Below are 18,669 nucleotides of genomic sequence, written 5' to 3'. Positions count from 1 at the left end.
CGATGAATTTCATTAATATTTCTAATTTTTACACTCTGAGGGTTCAGATAATCATCAAATGAGTTCAAGTAACATATTTAATTTTTCCTTACCTTTATTACCCTACCTTACCCTTCCTCAGGGACTATCCCTACTCAAACCTCTCCAAGGGGTTTCTAAGGATGTGGTCCACAGAGTCCCTCTAGAAGATTGCTAAGGTGATCCACCCCCATCGAACACTTCAAGGTAAATCCAATTCAGTTTGTCTACCCTTTTGGTCTAGGTCTTGTACTTTAAATATAAAATTCTAATTGAAAAATAAATTGTCATTATTGGATTCTACTTATGAGATAAATTTGTTCATACATATTTCATATTATTTGAGGGATAAATTTCCTTTTGTAATTTAAAGCCAAGTAGGAATTTACAGACTTTACCTCCTAATGGTTATATTAACATAGATCGATAAGGAAGTTTCAGCTGATTTCTACACTATCAATGATCACTAAGCAAATCGAAACGTTCATGGACGAAACTCGGTAGATGGCGTGCAGGTTTGAGCAAATGTCGCGATCCTTGAGGTCCATCAGTTTTTATTTCGTGTGTTCGGCGATCGAGCCAGCAGAAGGGGCGAAATGTCAAATTTTCGACAACGATTGTCGGTCGTGTGTAATGTCAGCCACAAGTGACCAATCTGCGCTTCTCGCAGCGCGTTCTGCACGCAAAACGATGCCAAGGGGATAAATTATGCCTCGAAAGGAGAACACGTAAGTGTCCATCAGCTAGCTATCTAACCTCCTCGTTTATGGGGAAGATTTCCCCTTTTCGAGAGGACGAGTCAGAATGTTTGCTGTCGTGTGAAGTTCCGTTGAGTACTAACACAACGCCCGTTAACGTCGACGTCTCCTCAGCAAAGCGAAAACATGGGAGCGAGACAGAAGAAAACGTATGAACACGTACTTCAAAACTCTGGCGGATCTCCTGCCGCCACATCAGGATGGTCGCAAACGCAACAAAGTCGACATCCTGATCCATGCTTCAAAGTACATCAAAGACCTCCATAGTCGTATGGATGATTTATTCTCCGCTCATGCTTCTGAAGCGCACAGTAAGGACGTCTAATAACTCTCGGATGCTGTGCTTCATTCTGCCTCTTCACCATTTCTGTTTTTGTTTCTATGCAGAGGAAGAATTAGCTAGGCTTAAAAAACTGGTAACTCAGCTGTTCTCTCGCATGCAGTTATTGTCAACGTTACTGAGAGAAGCTGGAATTTCTGTACCTGCAGAACCAGCTCTTGAAAAGATATCTCCATTGAAGTGGTCGAATAAAATCAATGTTGATGATGCAGAGAAATACTTAGGCAAGATAGAAGAAAGTAAGGGAGTTGAAGAATAGAAAGATAAATGTGTTTAAAGAATTCTTGAGTGCTTACAGAATGTTTTATTTCAGTTAAAAGTTCTGAAAACAAGAAGGAAAAGTCTGCTGAACTTAAAGTGCCTTCTAAGAGGAAATCTGTAGCTTCTTCTCAGTCATCTGCCAAAAAATTGGTGGAGAATAGTGATAATTTGAAAGATGTGAATAGTTCCATTGAGAATCAAGAGAACCAAGCAAACTGTGCAAATAGTAAGGAAGAGAATTCAGAGACAGTAGGAAATACATCAGAGACTGGATCAAAAGACACAGAATGTCGCCAAATAGATGCAAGTAAATGTTGCTTTTAAAGTATTACCTTTTTGTACGTGTAAAAAGATTGAATAGCTCACTAACTATTTGATTAATTAGGTTCTGATGCAGCAGTCGCTAGTTCACTAAATGGTAAAGCAAATAATGGTAGGTATTAATAGTATAAATAATAAGTAATGGTACTGATGAATTTTAAATAAGGCTGTAGCTACATATAGGACCAATTCTGCATAAATATTATTTTTAGCATTGCAGAAAGTAGATTCCCAGAAGAAAGTAAAGAAGAAAGCAAAGAAGAAGGATGGGAGAAAGTCTCTAACACCATGTATAAATAATTCTGTAACTAATTTAACACCAAACACTCTGATATTGTCTGGAGGTAAACTAATGCCTTTGGTGACACCTATGACATCTAATATAATTGTAAATACTCAACAGCAACCAGCAAATCCAATAATTCTTAGCAATACACAACAAAATCAAATGATTGTCATGCAGCCCTTGACAAATCGTGTACAAAATCCCGTCGTATCTATCTGTAATCAAACTTTAATTAATACAGTACAAAAAGTCACTTTGAACACAGTCCCGAGCATTCGCGCAAACATGGTTGTGGATTCACAAAACTGGGCATCCAATGTAAAAAATATAATCAACGCGTCGAAGATCGGTGGTCATAAGAGCATTTTGCCCAAAGGTAAAGAAGTTACGAAAACTACAATGACTTATAAAGTTCCTATCCCAGCGGTTCATAAAGAAAAGCTAGAAAAATCGAAAGATTGCGTGAATAAAAAGGACACGGAAGTAAAGCCGAAAGTAAATAAAAGTCAGGTTAAGACTGGCAAGACTCAGCAACAAGTGGAAGGAGTGGAGGAGGAAAATGAGAAAGAAAAGAGCGTAAAGGATACCGAAGATGCAAACTCGCAGCAGAAAGGCTTGCTTAAGAGGCCTTCGAGCGCAGAAGATGAATCTATCGTCGAGCCAGCCGACAAGAAACGAAAAACAAATGAAAATACTGAAACTGCCGCTAAGATAAATTCGCTACCTGTCTCGAAAGCAGATTTTGCCGTGACTTGCAAGTCGATTGAAAGTTTAAGACACGTTATAGAAAAGATAGGCGAGGACACGAACGAAGCCCAAGATAAAAATCAGAAACTTACTCAAGTAAATGAGAAAGAATCTTCTACCGAATCAAATGTAGACTGCCCAACTTCATTGGGTGCTACTAATGTTAATCACGAAGATATCTCTGACTCTTCGAAATCAGGTGATAGCATAAAACCGGACAACGCGGAGTGTGAAACTAAGAAACCTCAGAATACGTCAATTTCAGACACAATATCAGTCGTCGCCCTTTCAGAGGCTCAATCGAAATCTGATAACGGTGTTGTACCAGTTTCTCCTGAAACTGAGTTGAATATTTCTGTAGACAGCGCATTAAAGAAATCTGATAGCAATATTGGTTCTCCTACTGCTAAATCACCTTTGGCAGAAGTTGAGGTAGTCGTCCAAGAATCTGTGGAATCAAAAAAGATAAAGGAAGTATGCAATCTAAGCACGGAGTTGGACAATCTGTTGCAAGTAGCACCTAAAGAACCAGAAGTCGTTGACGGGACAACAAACGCAGAGAATAACAAGATTATTCTCAATCTTGATACCAACACTACGACAACATTAAAGTCAGAGTCAACGACGGTGGCTCAAACGTCAGACACCACAACACAGTCATCGTCATTGCTTCCAGTCAGCGTAGTCGAGGACGAAACGAAGTTATCGAAGACGTCGAAAGACGAAGTTTCAAAAGCACCACTGTCATACAACACAGATAATACCTTCGTTCCCATCAGCAACAGGACTGATAGTCTACACTCGGACCTCTCAAACGATATATTCGCTTCTCTTCAAGTACCTTCCAGCTCCCACAATCCTGAATCCATATCTCCGACGGCGGCATTTCTGATGGCGTTTCCATTGGTATCTTCGTTGAATGGTAAAACCGAGGTCTTAGACGAAGAAATGAAAGAAGATTTCAAGTATCACAGTCAGACTCCACCCATGCTTCTGCAAATTGGAGCAATGGAACCAAATAGTTTCAAGATAAAAACATCATCTCCACCGCATGCAATTGCGGAGAAACGTCTGAAAGTAACGTGTGAAGAGAAGAAAAATCCGCCTGTTAGTGAACCAGTGAACTCAGACATTATTGTCCCAGTGGAATGCAGCTCGTCTACCAAAGCCTTACCTAAAGTAGTGAACAATGAACCCTTGCGGGAACCTTACAAAATAGTGCAAAGTGTATTGGCGCCTTCTTTGGAAAAGTCTACTTCAAATTCATTTTCCCATGCAAGTTTATACTCCATAGCAAACGTATCTTGCGCTACTTCGATCAATACTAATACAGAAACAGAGGAAAATTGTCAGAGGCAGCTCACAACAAGTTTGCAGAACACGATTACTAATACAAGTAGTGAAAATGTTATTGCCTCTCAAATTGGAACTGTTTCTACCTCAAACAAGGCGAACCAAACTAGTTGCCCAATTCAGACTTCAAGTTGTGACACTAGCGTTCGTTATTCCACCTCTCAAGACTTTCTGTCTAGCTATTCAACAGTTGTTGATAACAACCTATCTGGTCTGCAACAGAGTTCAAATGTTTGCAATGGTAGAACAATTCAGGAAGCGAATTCAGCTGGAGTACATCAAAATGTGGCAGCTAGTGTGTCTCAGACATCTTTGGCTTCTCACTTAACTAACACCACAACGACGACGAACACTTCGTCATTACCTTTACAGTCTATGCAAATAGATTACACGTCTCAGATGAAGGATAAAGACTCTCACAGCTCTCGTGTTGCTTATGGGGTTCATGGTAAAGATTCTCTAAATGATTCTAATATTATACCCAACAATCGACTTAGTTATTCGAGTCATGTCGATAGAACTCTTCCAACTTCATCTCAGAACATGCAACAGGATTATTCCATACAATCTAAGGATGTATCTCTTCCAATTCTTTCTTCCCAAGGTATGCAAACTGTTTACGACTCGCAGCCGAAAGACACCCACGCTTTAACTACACAGCAGAACAATCATCAGAGTTACACAGTGCACGAAAAGGATCATATTGTTCAGAATTCCCACAGTGATTTCCCTGTTGATCAGAACAAAAATCTGCCTCGGAAAGACTCTGTGCCATATTCGACGGGAACTGGTAATGCAAGTACTTCTAACAGAAATCAGAGCTATCAGAAAGACTCTATACCGAACTCATCTGAGAATCATTATCAACGTAGCTATACGAAAATAAATAAGGATTCTGATTCGACGACTAGTAACATTGTAGATCAGGAGGGAAAGTTGAACGACGTTCTGAGATCAAAGCCACAGGAACAGGATCACAGACGCGACAATAATTACACTTCCACGAAGAAAATGGATATTGATCCCTTTGCTCAAACATTTTCGTATGGAGTGAAGGAATCCATGAGCACTCAAGCTGAACAGAATGTTCTAAACCAGAGCACGAATATGTTCCAAGGGAAGGGAGAAGACACTCAGAATTATAGTTATACGAATAAGGATCTGAAGAAGATTAACACGAGTTCTTCAAATAACATGAGCAGTAAATCTTTGATTCAGAATACCTCTGTTTCAAGGTACTCTCAAGAACCAACTTCTTTCGTTGCTACGTCCAACTACGAGCAGAGCACTGTCACTGACAATCATGCAAAATCAACAACCACTGTTGCTCACACTTCTTCCAATTTTAGTATTCTATCTTGGACCACCTTTTCACCCGTTGGCGGGGGTAATAATATGGTGCAATATGAACAGGGACCGAGTCAAGCAGATAATACAGACGCGAAAACTATTTGTGAGAGTTATAGCTATGTTCCTCTGCATAAAGAGAATCAGAACTTCTCCAATGTGTTAACAAATGATGTCTATTCAACAAACTCGACCGTAACAAATATTGACAAATCGAGAATGAAGTCTGGGATGGAACCACAGAAGCCACCTTTCGTAGATCCTACCAAAGTAAGGAATATTCAAACAAATGTTCCACCATCTGGCAAGCAGAGTCGTATGCAGAGTCAGAGTCAAGCTTCTTCGGGTAGTAATGACTATAATAAATTTAGCGCGGAAAATAAGAATAATAAGTCCAAGTATGGAATGGAGTCTGAGTATATTCAAAACGAGTATTCTGGAATGAACCAGCAGTCACAGCAGCAACATGGACCGAAGAATCATCAACCTATACCTACGAAGCAGGATAAGGCTGTCTATCCAATGTCCACTTATGATTCACAGGTGAACTTTGATTTACCTGAAGTTAGTAGCCAAATGAAGTACTCTGTGGAGACTTATGCTAGCTCGAATTTCAAGTATCCAGATAAATCACAGCAGCAGAATCAAAATAAATACCAGCCTTTGATTCAAGGACAGATTCCTCCTCTTCAGCATGATACTGTCGCGTACAACGATGGAAAACATGGGCAGCAACAAACCACAACAAAGTCAAAAGGAAATCAACAACAGCATGCTATCAGGGCGCCCGTGAATTGGATGATGACACCAGAAATCAAGCATAACACGAACATTACTGACATCATACTGCCGCCTATTGGCAAGGAGCTTGAGTTCTGTCAGAACAATTTATTCACTCAGACTCCGTCGTACAATCAAGGAACACCGAATCAGTTTTATAATAATTACGATGTCGCAGCCCACAGTTTTCCTAATTTACCAGTTTTGCAAAGCGACCCAAAGAGAACTTCAGAAGTATTCTATTCCGAGGAGCAACCGTTTCCTTGGTCTCCCACGAAGACCAGTGTTCATATCGAGCAAGCTCAAACAGTTAAGGGTATAGATCAGCATATTGTTCCCTCTAGTCTTCCAACTTTGGTGGGTGATCTAGATCTAGGTACCAATATACCTGAGAAACAGAATTTCTTGTTCGGTCAAGTACCTTCGAGAGTTCCTTCTGACCAAAGTAAGGATCCCACGAAAGATAAAGAAGGGAATGTTACAGGACGCGATTTCCATACTGTGCTGAATAATCAGACTGTTCAACATCCAGGAGCTGGATCCTCATTCCTTTCTGTTAGTCAGTTAGTGGAACATGAGAAGGCTGAGAAATCTCACCAACAACATCATCAGCAACACCATCATCATCAGCACCACCATCATCATGCACACCAGCATCAACAGCAGCAGCAGCAGCAGCAACAGCAACAAGCTAGGAAACATCAGAGAAAAAGTAATACCAGTCCCAGGGGGAACAGTAAACGACAGATGGATATTAGGAAGCAAACTTCAGGCAGTGATCAGTTGCACCAGAGACATGAAGAACAGAAATCGTCTGGTCACAATTTCTCGGATCAAAGCTATCAACAGCAACAGCAGCAACAGCAGCAGCAACAAAAGTATCAGCAGAATAATGTTCACTGGAGGAGCAGAAATTGTAAAAGCAATTATACTGCAGAAGCATTGATAGGAACCAATAACAGTGTACATGACACGAATCAGGATAAACATGCCTCTATAAAGTTTACTACTAACTATCCTCAGAACAAATTTCAAGCTAGCTTACCTACTGCAGACTCAGTCATGCCCATCAATTATTTCTCAAACGCAGATGATGGAAGTGGTTACGGACAAATGGTCAATCAGAACTTTAACTCATACACATATTCTTCCAATACAAATATTTATCCTACATCTAATTTTATAACCAGCATATCCAATACACCTACTAACTATATGATGCCATTGCACGATAACACTGATTACATGGAAGCAAACGCGTTCCTTCTACCCAATGTGGCAGCCTCCTCAACTGCTACTTCGTCTAGCACGTCCACAGTGACAACATCAACTTCCAATATAAATAGCAATACAAAGAATCATCAGCACTATGGAAAGCATCAGAATTGTGATAAGAGGACTTATTCTACGAACGCGAAGAAAGGGAAGAGGAAAGGACTCGATGGAACAATGCAGAATTTGGAGTTCCCTCTTTCTGGCATCAATTCACCTCTGGAAGATTACCATCACTCTACATTCTTGCCACCACCTCCACCACCGCATGCTAGCCCCCTTTATCAAAATCATCCACAGGCAAATGTGTACACAAAAGCTGTGAACAGTTTACCACCTCCACCGTCAGTGGCTGGACCTCAAGGAGTACCCTCTGTGGCAACAGCTGGTTTCCCGATGAATCCAAACATGCCACGAGGAGGAATAGTCTCGAGCAACCCGATGACTATGAGTCATCATCCCTCTGGCACAAGTTTGACCAACTTTAACTTGAGCACTATATTTCCCGAGATGAATGACAAAGTACGTGAATCCCTTGATTATTCTAATTCTGTGTATCCGTGTAGCTTTTAATGCAGATTATTGGGTAATTATTGCAATTGTTTAATTAGGTCACAGGGTACAAATCATCAAATGGTATACCTTCTGGCTTGTCACAGCCACCAAATCAGTCTACAGCTTATGTACAGAGAACTAATTATCCAACGAACCCACTCTGCCATTTGCCACAGGTTTGTTTCGCAAATACTGAGCTTGAGATTGAATTAAAATTGAATTAATCTTGTTTCTAGGTATCAGAAGGAAGTCAATTTGGCAATAGCGTTCCTCCTCCTCCCCCACCGCCTCCTCCTGGCGTAATACATTACAAAAATGTATAAGAGTGAGTAAAAGTGGAGGAAACAGGCCGACCAATGGATAATTGTAAATATGTAAATAGCTATGTAATTGATTAAATTAAAGGAGATTCTGGAAATGAACTCACTGGAATTTAAAATAATGTAAATTCAAAGTTTTATTATATCATATCGTTATAATTTTGAGACATGGATCTGTTCACATAGGGAACATTTTATCAAGTACTATAAAACAGACACAGACAAATATATTATTCATCATTGCTACAGTGAAGTTTGTCTTAATTTGCACATACATAGGAAACGAGTATATCACAGCATCATATATCTTTCATTAAACATCCCCAACAATAAATTACCTCAACTCTTTGGTAGGCGGTTTCAACGGAATCTTCCCAAAGGTAAACTTTTCCGCTAAATACATACTTTCCTCATCACCAGTTAATTGACCCTGTATTGAATAAATACTATCATCGATAACAGCTGTCGTCATTATGGAACTGAGTGGAGACTTTCCAAACAATTCACTCGAGGACACTGTAACAGTATTAGCCGCCGATTTCCCCATGAAATTGCCAAAAGGCGAGGTAGTCTGTTGCGTTCTAGGCGCGAATGGATTCGTGGTTGTAGTAGTAGCAGTAGTGATCGTACTGGTAAATGGTGAGCTTTTCGTTTCGCCGAATGTGGAAGTTGTGAACAGGGGACTTGCTGTAGTGGTAGCTGTCCCAAAGTTAATTGCAGTACTCGCTGCACCAAATGGTGTACCAGACAACGTAACGTTAGTACCAAAAGCCTCACCACCAGCCCCTGTTGTGATTCCAAACGCAGGTGCCGAGAAGGGACTCGCGGCTGAACTGGTAGCTCCAAACTGTGAGGCTGCAGTGGCAAAGGGACTGCTAGTCGTAGGTGTAACTGTACCAAATGGAGACGCATTAGACGTGGATATGGCAGGCGTGGCACCTTGAGTACTTCCAAATATATTCACGTTCGGAGCAACTGTAGTGGCCCCAAATGCGTTCGTGGACTGAGCAGCAGAGCTGAAAGTAGGCGCTGTCGTGTTGGGTCCGCCAAAGAGATTGCTGGATCCACCGAATGTTGGTTGTTCGCCGAATATCGACCCAGGTGTGGCTCCGAAATTCGCTCCACCGCCGAAGATGGGCGCTCCTCCAAAAGCAGGTACTGTTTTTGATTGAGAAAATATTCCAGAACTAAATGTCCCGGAGGGTGCGGTGGTTCCAAACATAGGGTTCGTAGTTTGTAAAGTGGAAGACCCACCGAACAGATTAGCAGTAGAGGTTTTAGCTGCGCCAAAGATGGATGGACTAGACTGGGAAGTGGAACCGCTAAATAGTGAAGGGCTAGAGGTTGCTCCGGTGTTATTAAATACTGATGTAGTCGATTGGGATGTCTGGGGCCTGGCGAAAACATTGCTCACTTGGTTGGGCGTTCCAAAAACGCTCGGTTGCCCAAAAACAGACTGTGCGGCGCCTCCACCGAAGATGGAACCGCTTGTTCCGAACGTAGAAGTGTTTGAGGTAGATCCAAATATAGAACTGGTACTGGTTGGACTGCCAAAGTTCCCTAAATTACTGCCGAAAGTTGAGGTCCCACCAAATACAGGATTGGAGCTGGTAGTTGGCCTTCCAAATATTGATTGATTATTCATTTGATGAACTGGCATTGTATATGTTTTATTCCCAAATACATTGGAAGTTGTGGTATTGCCAGGGAGCCCTAATTGGAGAGAAAATAAGAAATTAGATGATTGTTTAATTAGATTACCAGTTATACTTTACCTTTTTGACCTTTTCCTTGAAGTTCTTTCTGGAAAAGAAATATATTTTATTAGAGATTTTTAAGACTTTTCATATAACAAGGATGCTTCAATGTATATTACTTACAAGCATTGCTATAGTCTCACGAGTTGGATTCTTCAGAGCATCTCTTTTTGCCTTCATATCTTGACAAAGTTGTTGAAAACGTAACTTCTAAAAAACACAATAGAAGTAGAATAGCTTGTAAATGTTTCTACCATTACAATACATCTATAATTTTGTATACAAACCGCTTGCTCGACCATTCCATTCTTCTGAGCTTGGTACATCTCCCATCGTACTTCCTCTGGGGACAAATCTTCCATGCCAGGTATGCATGGCCTTTGTTTGAGGGGTGCAAAGCACGACAGTAACCACTGCCCTCCCCTCTCAGCACTAAGTACCTCCTTTGCCACAGTAACCCTTTTTTAATATACAAAAAGTAAATCAACTATATCTTCAAATATGCTAAATTTTTATTGCAATAATACAGTACTTACGCTGTGTCCTCATCTTCATTGTAAGTTTCAACCTTAGTGTTGCCTCCTAAAAGAACAAGTTTAGCGTGAAAGAAAAACGTTATTAGTAAGAAACTTTTTTTATACCATAATTTTGTACTTACTAAAGTTATTTATGTGTTCGAATTGACAGTATTGTCCATAACGGCAATTGCCTTGTCGATAATATTTACAAATAACCATCGTAAACACGGGTCGAATACATTCGTTCTCGTTGCAAAATTCACAACACTGGGCATTTCGTATTGTACGATACAGGGAAAAACATTAAACAGTTGTTTCCTATCATTTCCGCTAGAGAGCGTGGTGATGCACAAAATGCGCGCCACAACCGAACGTAAATCATTCCTCTCGAAGAAGTGGGCTCAAGTGGACTCGAAGGAATGTGAGTCACATTTTCTGTGCAAGTGCCTTTATTTCAAAACAACAAATTTCGAAAATGTCCAAGTTCGGAGGTGCACACTCGGCTGAATTTATACTCCAGGAATTATTCTGTAAGTTTTTAACGCAGATACATAAAATTACAAAAGTGAAAAACGTAGATTAAGTACTTTATATTTTTATTTGCTTAGAAAAAGCCTTGTTCTACATTGCAGTTTATAAATTTTTATCGCAATGAGTAGCTCAAGTAGGTTTTCTACTCCAGAACTTGAAAAAATTATACAAATTTTTGGCACAGTGCATAATTCATATAGATAACGTTTATTTATGTATATTTTAAGTTTTATTCAGCATTAATTGAGATAAAAAGGGTTTTAAAAATAAAATCTGTATAAGCAATAGAAAGAGTCACTTGGCCTACTCTATACTGTAGTGTAGTATTGCGTATCATTACACACGTTGCAGGAATGCAGGCGTGTGTGTAAAGAAACGCGACAATTCCTTTAGCGGATGTGTTCTGAATTCGTTTAGATTCGTTGACAGTTGTTTCCATTTCTGTCGAAGTTGGTGGATTAAAAGGAGAGAGAAAATAGTCGTCGTTATCAGCGAACTTGGGAACACGCCCCACGCCGTTGAAATTAAATCGGCCGGGCCCAACCCCCCTTTGATATGCACAGAACGTAATGTGTCATTTCTCACGTGTTTTCGTGAATTTTTTGTAGAGAGAGCGAACGTGGAGGAGCACGATATTGTTAGATTTCGAGCGGCTCGCGAGATCTTTGTAGTCTCCTTCTTTATAAAATGGTAAGCGTTTCTACTCCAATTAGAATTTAGGTTATGTTCACTCGTTTTCCTTGAGGAGATAATGTAAATTCTCTTATGGGTTAGACATGATATCCACGTCACGGATTTCTACTCATTTTTTAACGGTTTCTTTTTATGCCAATTGTCTGTTGTATATTATTTGACGAAATGTCAGAGTGAATTTTATGGTTATCAGAGTTACTGCTCTGACAGTGTAATTTGTGATTTTAAATTCCCTTTTCTTGCAGTCTGGGACGCTGAAGCCTTATCTGACAGCAGTAAGGCGGACACTTACTGCTGCAATGTGTCTGGAAAATTTCTCATCTCAAATCGTTGAGAAACATAACAAGCCTGAAGTGGAAGTGAGAGCCAGTAAAGAGCTTCTTCTTACGCCGATATTGATCAGTAGGAATGATAAGGAAAAGGTGCTGATTGAGTCTAGCATAAATAGTATGAGAATAAGCATTGCTGTGAAACAGGCAGACGATCTTGAAAAGATTCTGTGTCACAATTTCACAAGATTTATGACAATGAGGGCAGAACATTTCATAATTTTGAGGAGGAAACCAGTAGAGGTATGTATTCTTTATATTTGTGGAATATTATTAGAGAAAACGAACAGAATCAATGATATCAGTTTATTTTTACAGGGTTACGATATTAGTTTCTTAATCACGAACATCCATGTAGAACAAATGTACAAACACAAAATTGTAGACTTTGTCATTCATTTTATGGAAGAGATCGACAGAGAGATCAGCGAGATGAAATTATCTATGAATGCAAGGGCTCGCATTTGTGCTGAAGAGTTCTTGAAAAGGGTCAGTATATAAGATAGATTAATTTTATAGTGTTATATGCAGTTGCGTGAATAGCAATTTTGGTTTCAGTTTTAATTCCTGGGACAAGGTGTGTTACAAACATAGCAATAATTGCAAACGCCAGGTCGCTAAAAATAACAGTGCCCGTAAATTAAGCTGGTTATCGCAGTTAGAAATATTTTACGGACAATTTCCTATCCTATCCGAAATCGACCCTCTAATCAAACACCGATTCCTGTTCTCCAATCATGAAGTCCATTCAGTTTCACCACGTACTCAATGTTACCTCCAGTTGTATAACAAATAACAAGTCTGATGTACATGTAAGTACAATACGGTATTAATTTAACGAGTCAGTAACAAGTAGAAAGGCAATAGATGCTGGGATCAGGAAACGTTTTTTTTCTTCTAAAGAAGGAAAGAAACACGAACTGGCATCTATTCAAAAAGCGTCGTTCTAAAACTAATTTTAATGTTCCGAAGTCTGGGATATAAATATCGTAAATGACGAAACTGAAAACCACTTTATAAACTTTACACACGTCGAAGGTAGCTTTTTGGTAGAGGTATCGGTATAGACCTTTTTGAGTCTAGACTTTTTCGATCTTGTGATTCTCTTACGAATTTTGCATAATCTGCCCATAGCGTACCTTTTTTACGATCACACGGTAACAGTAAAAACTATGCAAACGAAGGTACTTTAGTGGTTCGTTGAACGACACTTATAATTTAATGTTATGTACTCTTGCAAGTCTAGCACAAATGCTATAGTCGAAAGATTTATTTTTTCGAGTACCGGGAATTTTTGGGGGACATTCCTAATCGCGAAGTCATCGGTTATATTGTGCATTGTTAACACTAGTAATTATAAACCACAACTGACGTCCACCGACACTGGTATATCGTAATGTGTTGAACAACTGCCAAAATACTACTTAGCATAGAGAAGCGATCGAGGGACTGTAATTACAAATGTTTTAATCATTACGGATAGCGCTAAGGAGTTCTGAAGTACTCTTTATCGTAGATAGGAGGAAAATTGTATCTTTACTGCGGCATCGCATATTCTTAGCGGAGTATGACACGCGTGTACTTTGAATGTTTCAACTATTTTCATCGAAATTCAGATAGAAACACAGTGGGGGACTTCGACATCGCGATTTCTTTGATTTCTAATTCCATTAAGCGGATCGCGTTCACGTATTTTCCTTTGAATACGCGATCAATTTGGCGCTTTACTTTCCATTCTCGCTAAAATCTTGAATGACGTGCTCGAAGCAAACGTGAACAGTGAGAGACGGTGGTGTGTGCGTAAAGCGTGCAATTTCTTTTGCATTTATAAAATTCTATTTATCTTACGGATCATTGTAACCATATGATTTAATACTAATACAAATGTAAATAAATGAGAAGAATCATCATGACGCTACTGTGCTTTGAGAATCCTGAAGGTGTAAAGAGCTATGTTGTGTTTGATTGAAAATAGTGTTAATTGTTATTCCTAGTTGGAAGCTGTTCTCTGACTTCAATGCTTCCCAAATTTCACCTCTCTAAGGTGTTCCCTGTTTAGTCCTTCCAAGTTTCCAACATCAACTCCTGTACTGCTTTCTCCTTAGAAATAGGTTTCTTCAGGTCATCTCATTGTTAATCTAGAATTACTCCAATTCTGATTCACTCACAAGGTTCCCCAAAAAATCATCAGACCATCCAAACTTTTTTACCATTTTGCAACAATTTTCACTAAAATCCATTTCTATCGCAGTCTCCAGGTACCACACGTCTTCCAATTCCCAAATTCTACCAACGTCTCCTCTCTCCAGGGCCCCTGATCGCCCGCAACACGCAAAGCACCCAGCTCTCCCCGAATCGCAGGAATCCATCACGTCCACAACAGCTCTGTCCACAGGAGAAGGGTACTCCAGCGAAGAACAGTGACCTGCAGGCCTGCAAAGCCATTCACCAGTGACAGTCCGCGAGTTTTCCAGCCACGGGGCATCGCTGTCGCGCGTTTCGACCAGTCTACACGCGTCTTGGTGTACCTCCCACTAACAGTGTCTTCATCCCCATCAAACAACATGGACCTATGAAGCAGAATCAGATCCTAGAAATTATTGGACCTCTTTCACAAGACTCGCGTGAAAAAGTCGCCTGATAAAGGTCAAACGCCACAGGGAGCAGAGACTGAACGAACAGGAATCCTCGTGGAAACTTTTAAGCCTGTCGTCTCGCGGCCAGTTAGAAACTTCCCCCCCAGATCTCGTCGCTGGGGGTAGTTTGAAGGGGGCGCGTAATCTCGTTCGCGGCGGTCGCGATTCCGAGATTACCGCGTTCCAGCGCGCGCTATTTTCGCGAGGGAGAAGCTCGCGGGAAGATTGTTGACAAACTTCCGTGGGGACGTCGTTTCGACCCTCTCCCTGGCGACGCTGTCCTCGAGGTCGGTCGTAACGGGGGAGTTTTAGCGCGGCTGATCCGCCGAGAGCGTCGTTTAGAGGAAAGGGAGGAACTCGGCTGCTAGCGGAGACCTTCGGAGGTCCATAGAGCTAATTCCTAACGAGCGACCAAAAATACACGGCCAGAGAGAGACTGGCGGCGGTGGCTGTAGATAGCCCGCGAAGAAGAGGGCCGAGGAAGAGGCAGGTAGACGAAAACGAGCAGGATAAATAGAAGCTTACGATCCCCGAGCCAGTTTTCCTAGCTCCTGCTCTAGCTTCCGTTCCACCCCCTCTGTATGCTTCTGTTTCACCCTTATCTGCATATCAGAGTCTCGCGTATCGAGACTTTGGTCAAGGGATCATTGGTCTTTGTCACGAGTGGTTTGTTCTCTTGGCGGGCTTCTTTGTGATCTTGAGCGCTTTTTATATCTCCTCGCGTCCTTCGGGTTTCAATGGCTGTTATTGTTTCTCGAGTTAGTCTCATCTGTATTTGTGGAGAATTTCTTTGATTTCTTCTTTAGCTTCTTTTCTGTTGTATTGATTATCTTTCTTTGTGTTTGTAATTAGGGAAGTTTTTCTTTATTCTGAATGCCATGATCTTCTTGAAACATTGTCAAAAGTTCATTGATACTGTGGTGGAGAACAGAAAGTTTATTTTTAGTTTTATGGTGGCACTGTTATGGTGATTGATAGTATTATATTGAAAGGGTGATTTCAGTTTTAAATACGGATAACATATTTTTTTTGAAAATATGATCCATAGTCAAGTCGATTAATTATCTTTACACTGTCACACTAATAAGGGTGACGTTATATTTTTTATTCCGTTCTAACTTCAGAGTAGATGGTGTACCACCATCCAGTAAAAAATAAAATAGCTAAAATAGACTTAGTCAGTGAGCCTATATCGAGGAAACACTGTACTCGTATAACATACAAAAAACCAGCTTTAAGCTCTTTTCTTCTACCTCCGTGTCTTCCAATATAACCAGACAAATTGCCTCACCGCAGGGGTTGAAAACTCGCATTCCCATAACGTTCTCCACCGCATCGGTCCCATCTTTCCCCAATTTTCCCCTCAAGTCCTCAATCTCCCCCCACTACCCCTAGCCTCGCCCCTCCACCAGCTTCTCTTTTTATTTATCTCCCAGCCCTCCCCTTTTATTTATCCCTCCTCTCCTCCATTTCTTTTCCCCTGCATCCTCTTCCATCCCACAGAAGGTTTCTCTCACTCTTCATCCCTTCTCACGACGAGCTTTCGCCCCTCCACCACACTCCCTCGTTTTCTCCTTTCCCTCTATCTCCCTCGATCTTCCCAGCCCTCGTTCACCCCTCTCTTTCCCTCTCTCTCTCTCTCTTCTCTCTGCGTTCCCCTCCCAAACATCGTGCCTCTCTGAGGCGTCCTCGCGGCGCGGTGCCGCGAGCTTGCGCGACGCCGCGTGCTTTTTACGCCGACGCGGCGGCGGACGCTCGGCGTCGGCGTAGTCTGGGGCCTGGCGTCTCCCGAACGGGAACGGGAAGCTACAGGGAACCGGAGAAGGAGCGGAGCCGGTGCGTGTTCTCGCGCTCACGTCGTGCACGTCGGTCCACGTCCCGAAGACGTTCCCGTCGCGAAAGGGGCGGTCGAGTGACGGGGGACAGGACAGGAGGGAAAACAGAATCTGAAGAGGCACACGCACGCAGAGGAAAGACAGAGGAAGAGGGACAGTCGGTACTCGTGGTGGCAAGGGTTACCCAGTCGCGGAGGAAGGGAGAGGAGAGGGAGAGACTGCAAGCAGAGGGAGCGAGGAGGGAGGTCGAACGCAGGGGTAGGGAGTCGGTAGAGGGAGGGCTCGGTGGCTAGAGGGAGAGCGTGCAAGGGAGCGAGCGAGAGCCGTGGTTGCGTGGCACGAGAGAGCATCAGAGAGGGCCTAAAGTCGAGAGTTAGGAGTTGTGGCTCGTGGTTGTTAGATAGGATGCGTGTGCCTGGGTGCGGTGTTCCGCCACCACCCGACAGCCGACGGTTCACCAGCCAGACCAGCACCAGCAGCTCCATCGAAAGTTGCCACGCGGAAACGAGCGAGCGCGTCGAGGACGGGTGCGTGGCCGCGCGCGATCAGGGGAGGAAAACACCTCGTGGCGCTCGCTGGACACCTAGCCGACCGGCCTCCAACGAGTCTGTCCGCTGTTCGTCGACCAGGTCGGTGTGGAAGCGAAGGGGCGAGCGCGTGGAAGCCTGGACCGGGTCGCGAGTCCAGCCGAAGGTTGCTTCGAAAGCGTCCAGCTGGTCCAGCCGCTGGTGCAGCTTGTAGTCAGCGTGTCTGGAGGCTGACGGGGCATCAGCTGGAGGGAGACGTGGCAGAACCCTCTGCCGTGGTGACCACGATCGTACCAGGACGTCAGGACGACGCTGTCGGCGGGCATACGCTCGCTGGAGGACTGTCAGCGCGGTGCAAGCCGGCTTCAGCCTGTACCACGGCCGACGTCCCAGCTACTCATGTTCATCCCGGACACTCTGAGGAGCTGCATGGTGGAACCGGATGTCTCGACTTACCTGCAGGCCCCTTCCGTAGGACAGGTGCTGTTCGATCATTTAGATGACAGAAGCTTCTTTGCGATTACTTTTTGCTTGTTTCGTTCTATGCCAAGGTGTGCTTAACGCTTCACGCTTCCTACTGAACTGCTAACTGATACGAGTGCTGGTGTTGTTCCCTGAGTGTGTTTTGCTGGATGATGTTGAGGAGATCCGCGCGATATGGTTTTATGACTGAGGGTGGAATTACTTGTGAGAGATACAGGTGACTTTTGTTGAGGTGGAGGCGGTGGGTTTGGGTTTTGTGTGCTGGGAAATTGTCGCGTGGTTGCGGGGAGACTTTGAGAGGATTGTGAGTGGGAGTAGGGGTCTTTTGGAGGAAGTTTCTTTGAGAGTTGCTGGATTTTTCTTTTAGATACTGTTTCGGTTTCCTGTGTGCTTGTTTTCACTTCTTGCAAGTTCTGGAGTTGGTAGGAAAGATTCTGTTGAAGAGGTGTTACACAGCCTTTCTAGATTCTAGAAGATTCTTAGATATTCTAGTTACAAGAATTAGACATTTATACATGCTATTGCTAATTAAAGGCACGTGGATATCTTCTAGGGAGGAATACTTCTAATCTGTCTCTTGTGGTTGAGTCTCCCTTTCATTTCTTTTTTAAGAGAATTAGTCAAACTTAGTGCCCCACGTGTAAGCATCTACTCTACGTTTAGCTAATTTTCAAATGAAGGTTCTTCAATTATTAATATCATAATCTGAGGGGGTTGAAACTTCACTTGCTATTTTTAAAAAGTTCTGAATCTCCATTTCTCTTTTCATCTCTTTCTAGCCAAAGTCTATTTTTCCAAGAAAAATTTTGTTCAACCCCCAATTTAAATAGATGCATTCTAGGCCATAATTACAAAATTTTGACATCAAATTAATAGATAGCTATTAGATAGGTATATTCAACAAATTCTTAATTACCTTATTTTTTCCTCTTTCTGTTCACCCAACTTCCCAAATGAATTTTTTTAAATCTCCAACCAAAAATAGCAAATTCTGTATATCAG

At 42.1% G+C, this 18,669-nt stretch overlaps 5 protein-coding genes across 15 annotated transcripts in view; 4 read left to right on the top strand and 1 right to left on the bottom strand.

Moving 5' to 3' along the window:
• Nucleotides 1–385: 385 nt before the first annotated feature.
• LOC143184279 (uncharacterized) lies at nt 386–8,460 on the top strand. The gene is made up of 8 exons (XM_076386344.1): nt 386–746; nt 891–1,087; nt 1,164–1,355; nt 1,430–1,684; nt 1,763–1,810; nt 1,911–8,005; nt 8,095–8,214; nt 8,275–8,460. Exons 1-8 carry the CDS (start codon nt 727–729, stop codon nt 8,359–8,361), a joined length of 7,014 nt encoding a protein of 2,337 aa, XP_076242459.1. The 5' UTR covers nt 386–726; the 3' UTR covers nt 8,362–8,460.
• A 135-nt stretch (nt 8,461–8,595) lies between these two features.
• Nucleotides 8,596–10,929, bottom strand: LOC143184280 (uncharacterized). 2 transcript variants are annotated; one of them, XM_076386346.1, is made up of 7 exons: nt 10,774–10,929; nt 10,652–10,697; nt 10,403–10,574; nt 10,239–10,325; nt 10,134–10,161; nt 9,613–10,071; nt 8,596–9,516 (listed from the first exon to the last, which is right to left on the bottom strand). In XM_076386346.1, the coding sequence occupies exons 1-7, from the start codon at nt 10,850–10,852 to the stop codon at nt 8,693–8,695; spliced, it is 1,695 nt and encodes a 564-aa protein (XP_076242461.1). In that variant the 5' UTR covers nt 10,853–10,929; the 3' UTR covers nt 8,596–8,692. The 2 variants fall into 2 exon arrangements, with proteins under 2 accessions (XP_076242461.1, XP_076242460.1); XM_076386345.1 differs by having other exon boundaries at nt 8,596–10,071; nt 10,774–10,927.
• Arpc4 (Actin-related protein 2/3 complex, subunit 4) lies at nt 9,400–14,099 on the top strand. Of its 3 annotated transcripts, none has more exons than XM_076386348.1 (5): nt 9,400–9,513; nt 11,773–11,854; nt 12,103–12,429; nt 12,505–12,675; nt 12,745–14,099. In XM_076386348.1, the coding sequence occupies exons 2-5, from the start codon at nt 11,852–11,854 to the stop codon at nt 12,748–12,750; spliced, it is 507 nt and encodes a 168-aa protein (XP_076242463.1). In that variant the 5' UTR covers nt 9,400–9,513; nt 11,773–11,851; the 3' UTR covers nt 12,751–14,099. The 3 variants fall into 3 exon arrangements, with proteins under 3 accessions (XP_076242463.1, XP_076242464.1, XP_076242462.1); XM_076386349.1 differs by lacking the exon at nt 9,400–9,513 and adding an exon at nt 11,111–11,163; XM_076386347.1 differs by lacking the exon at nt 9,400–9,513 and having other exon boundaries at nt 11,713–11,854.
• LOC143185121 (uncharacterized) lies at nt 12,924–14,762 on the top strand. The gene is made up of 3 exons (XM_076387855.1): nt 12,924–12,998; nt 14,438–14,617; nt 14,661–14,762. Exons 1-3 carry the CDS (start codon nt 12,924–12,926, stop codon nt 14,760–14,762), a joined length of 357 nt encoding a protein of 118 aa, XP_076243970.1.
• A 2,702-nt stretch (nt 14,763–17,464) lies between these two features.
• The window catches only part of Nfi (Nuclear factor I), a 75,283-nt gene continuing 74,078 nt past the window's right edge, over nt 17,465–18,669 (top strand). For all 8 annotated transcript variants that reach the window (XR_013002865.1, XM_076387777.1, XM_076387776.1 and 5 more), the window contains exon 1: nt 17,465–17,664. Coding sequence is in view for 7 of the 8 variants with exons in the window: in XM_076387777.1 (XP_076243892.1) it covers nt 17,584–17,664 (81 nt within the window). In the remaining variant the exon portion in view is untranslated. The remainder of the gene's footprint in view (nt 17,665–18,669) is intronic.

Source organism: Calliopsis andreniformis, chromosome 10 (assembly GCF_051401765.1).
Source record: "Calliopsis andreniformis isolate RMS-2024a chromosome 10, iyCalAndr_principal, whole genome shotgun sequence".
NCBI classification, from domain to species: domain Eukaryota; kingdom Metazoa; phylum Arthropoda; class Insecta; order Hymenoptera; family Andrenidae; genus Calliopsis; species Calliopsis andreniformis.
This window is presented reverse-complemented; position numbering and strand designations above follow the sequence as displayed.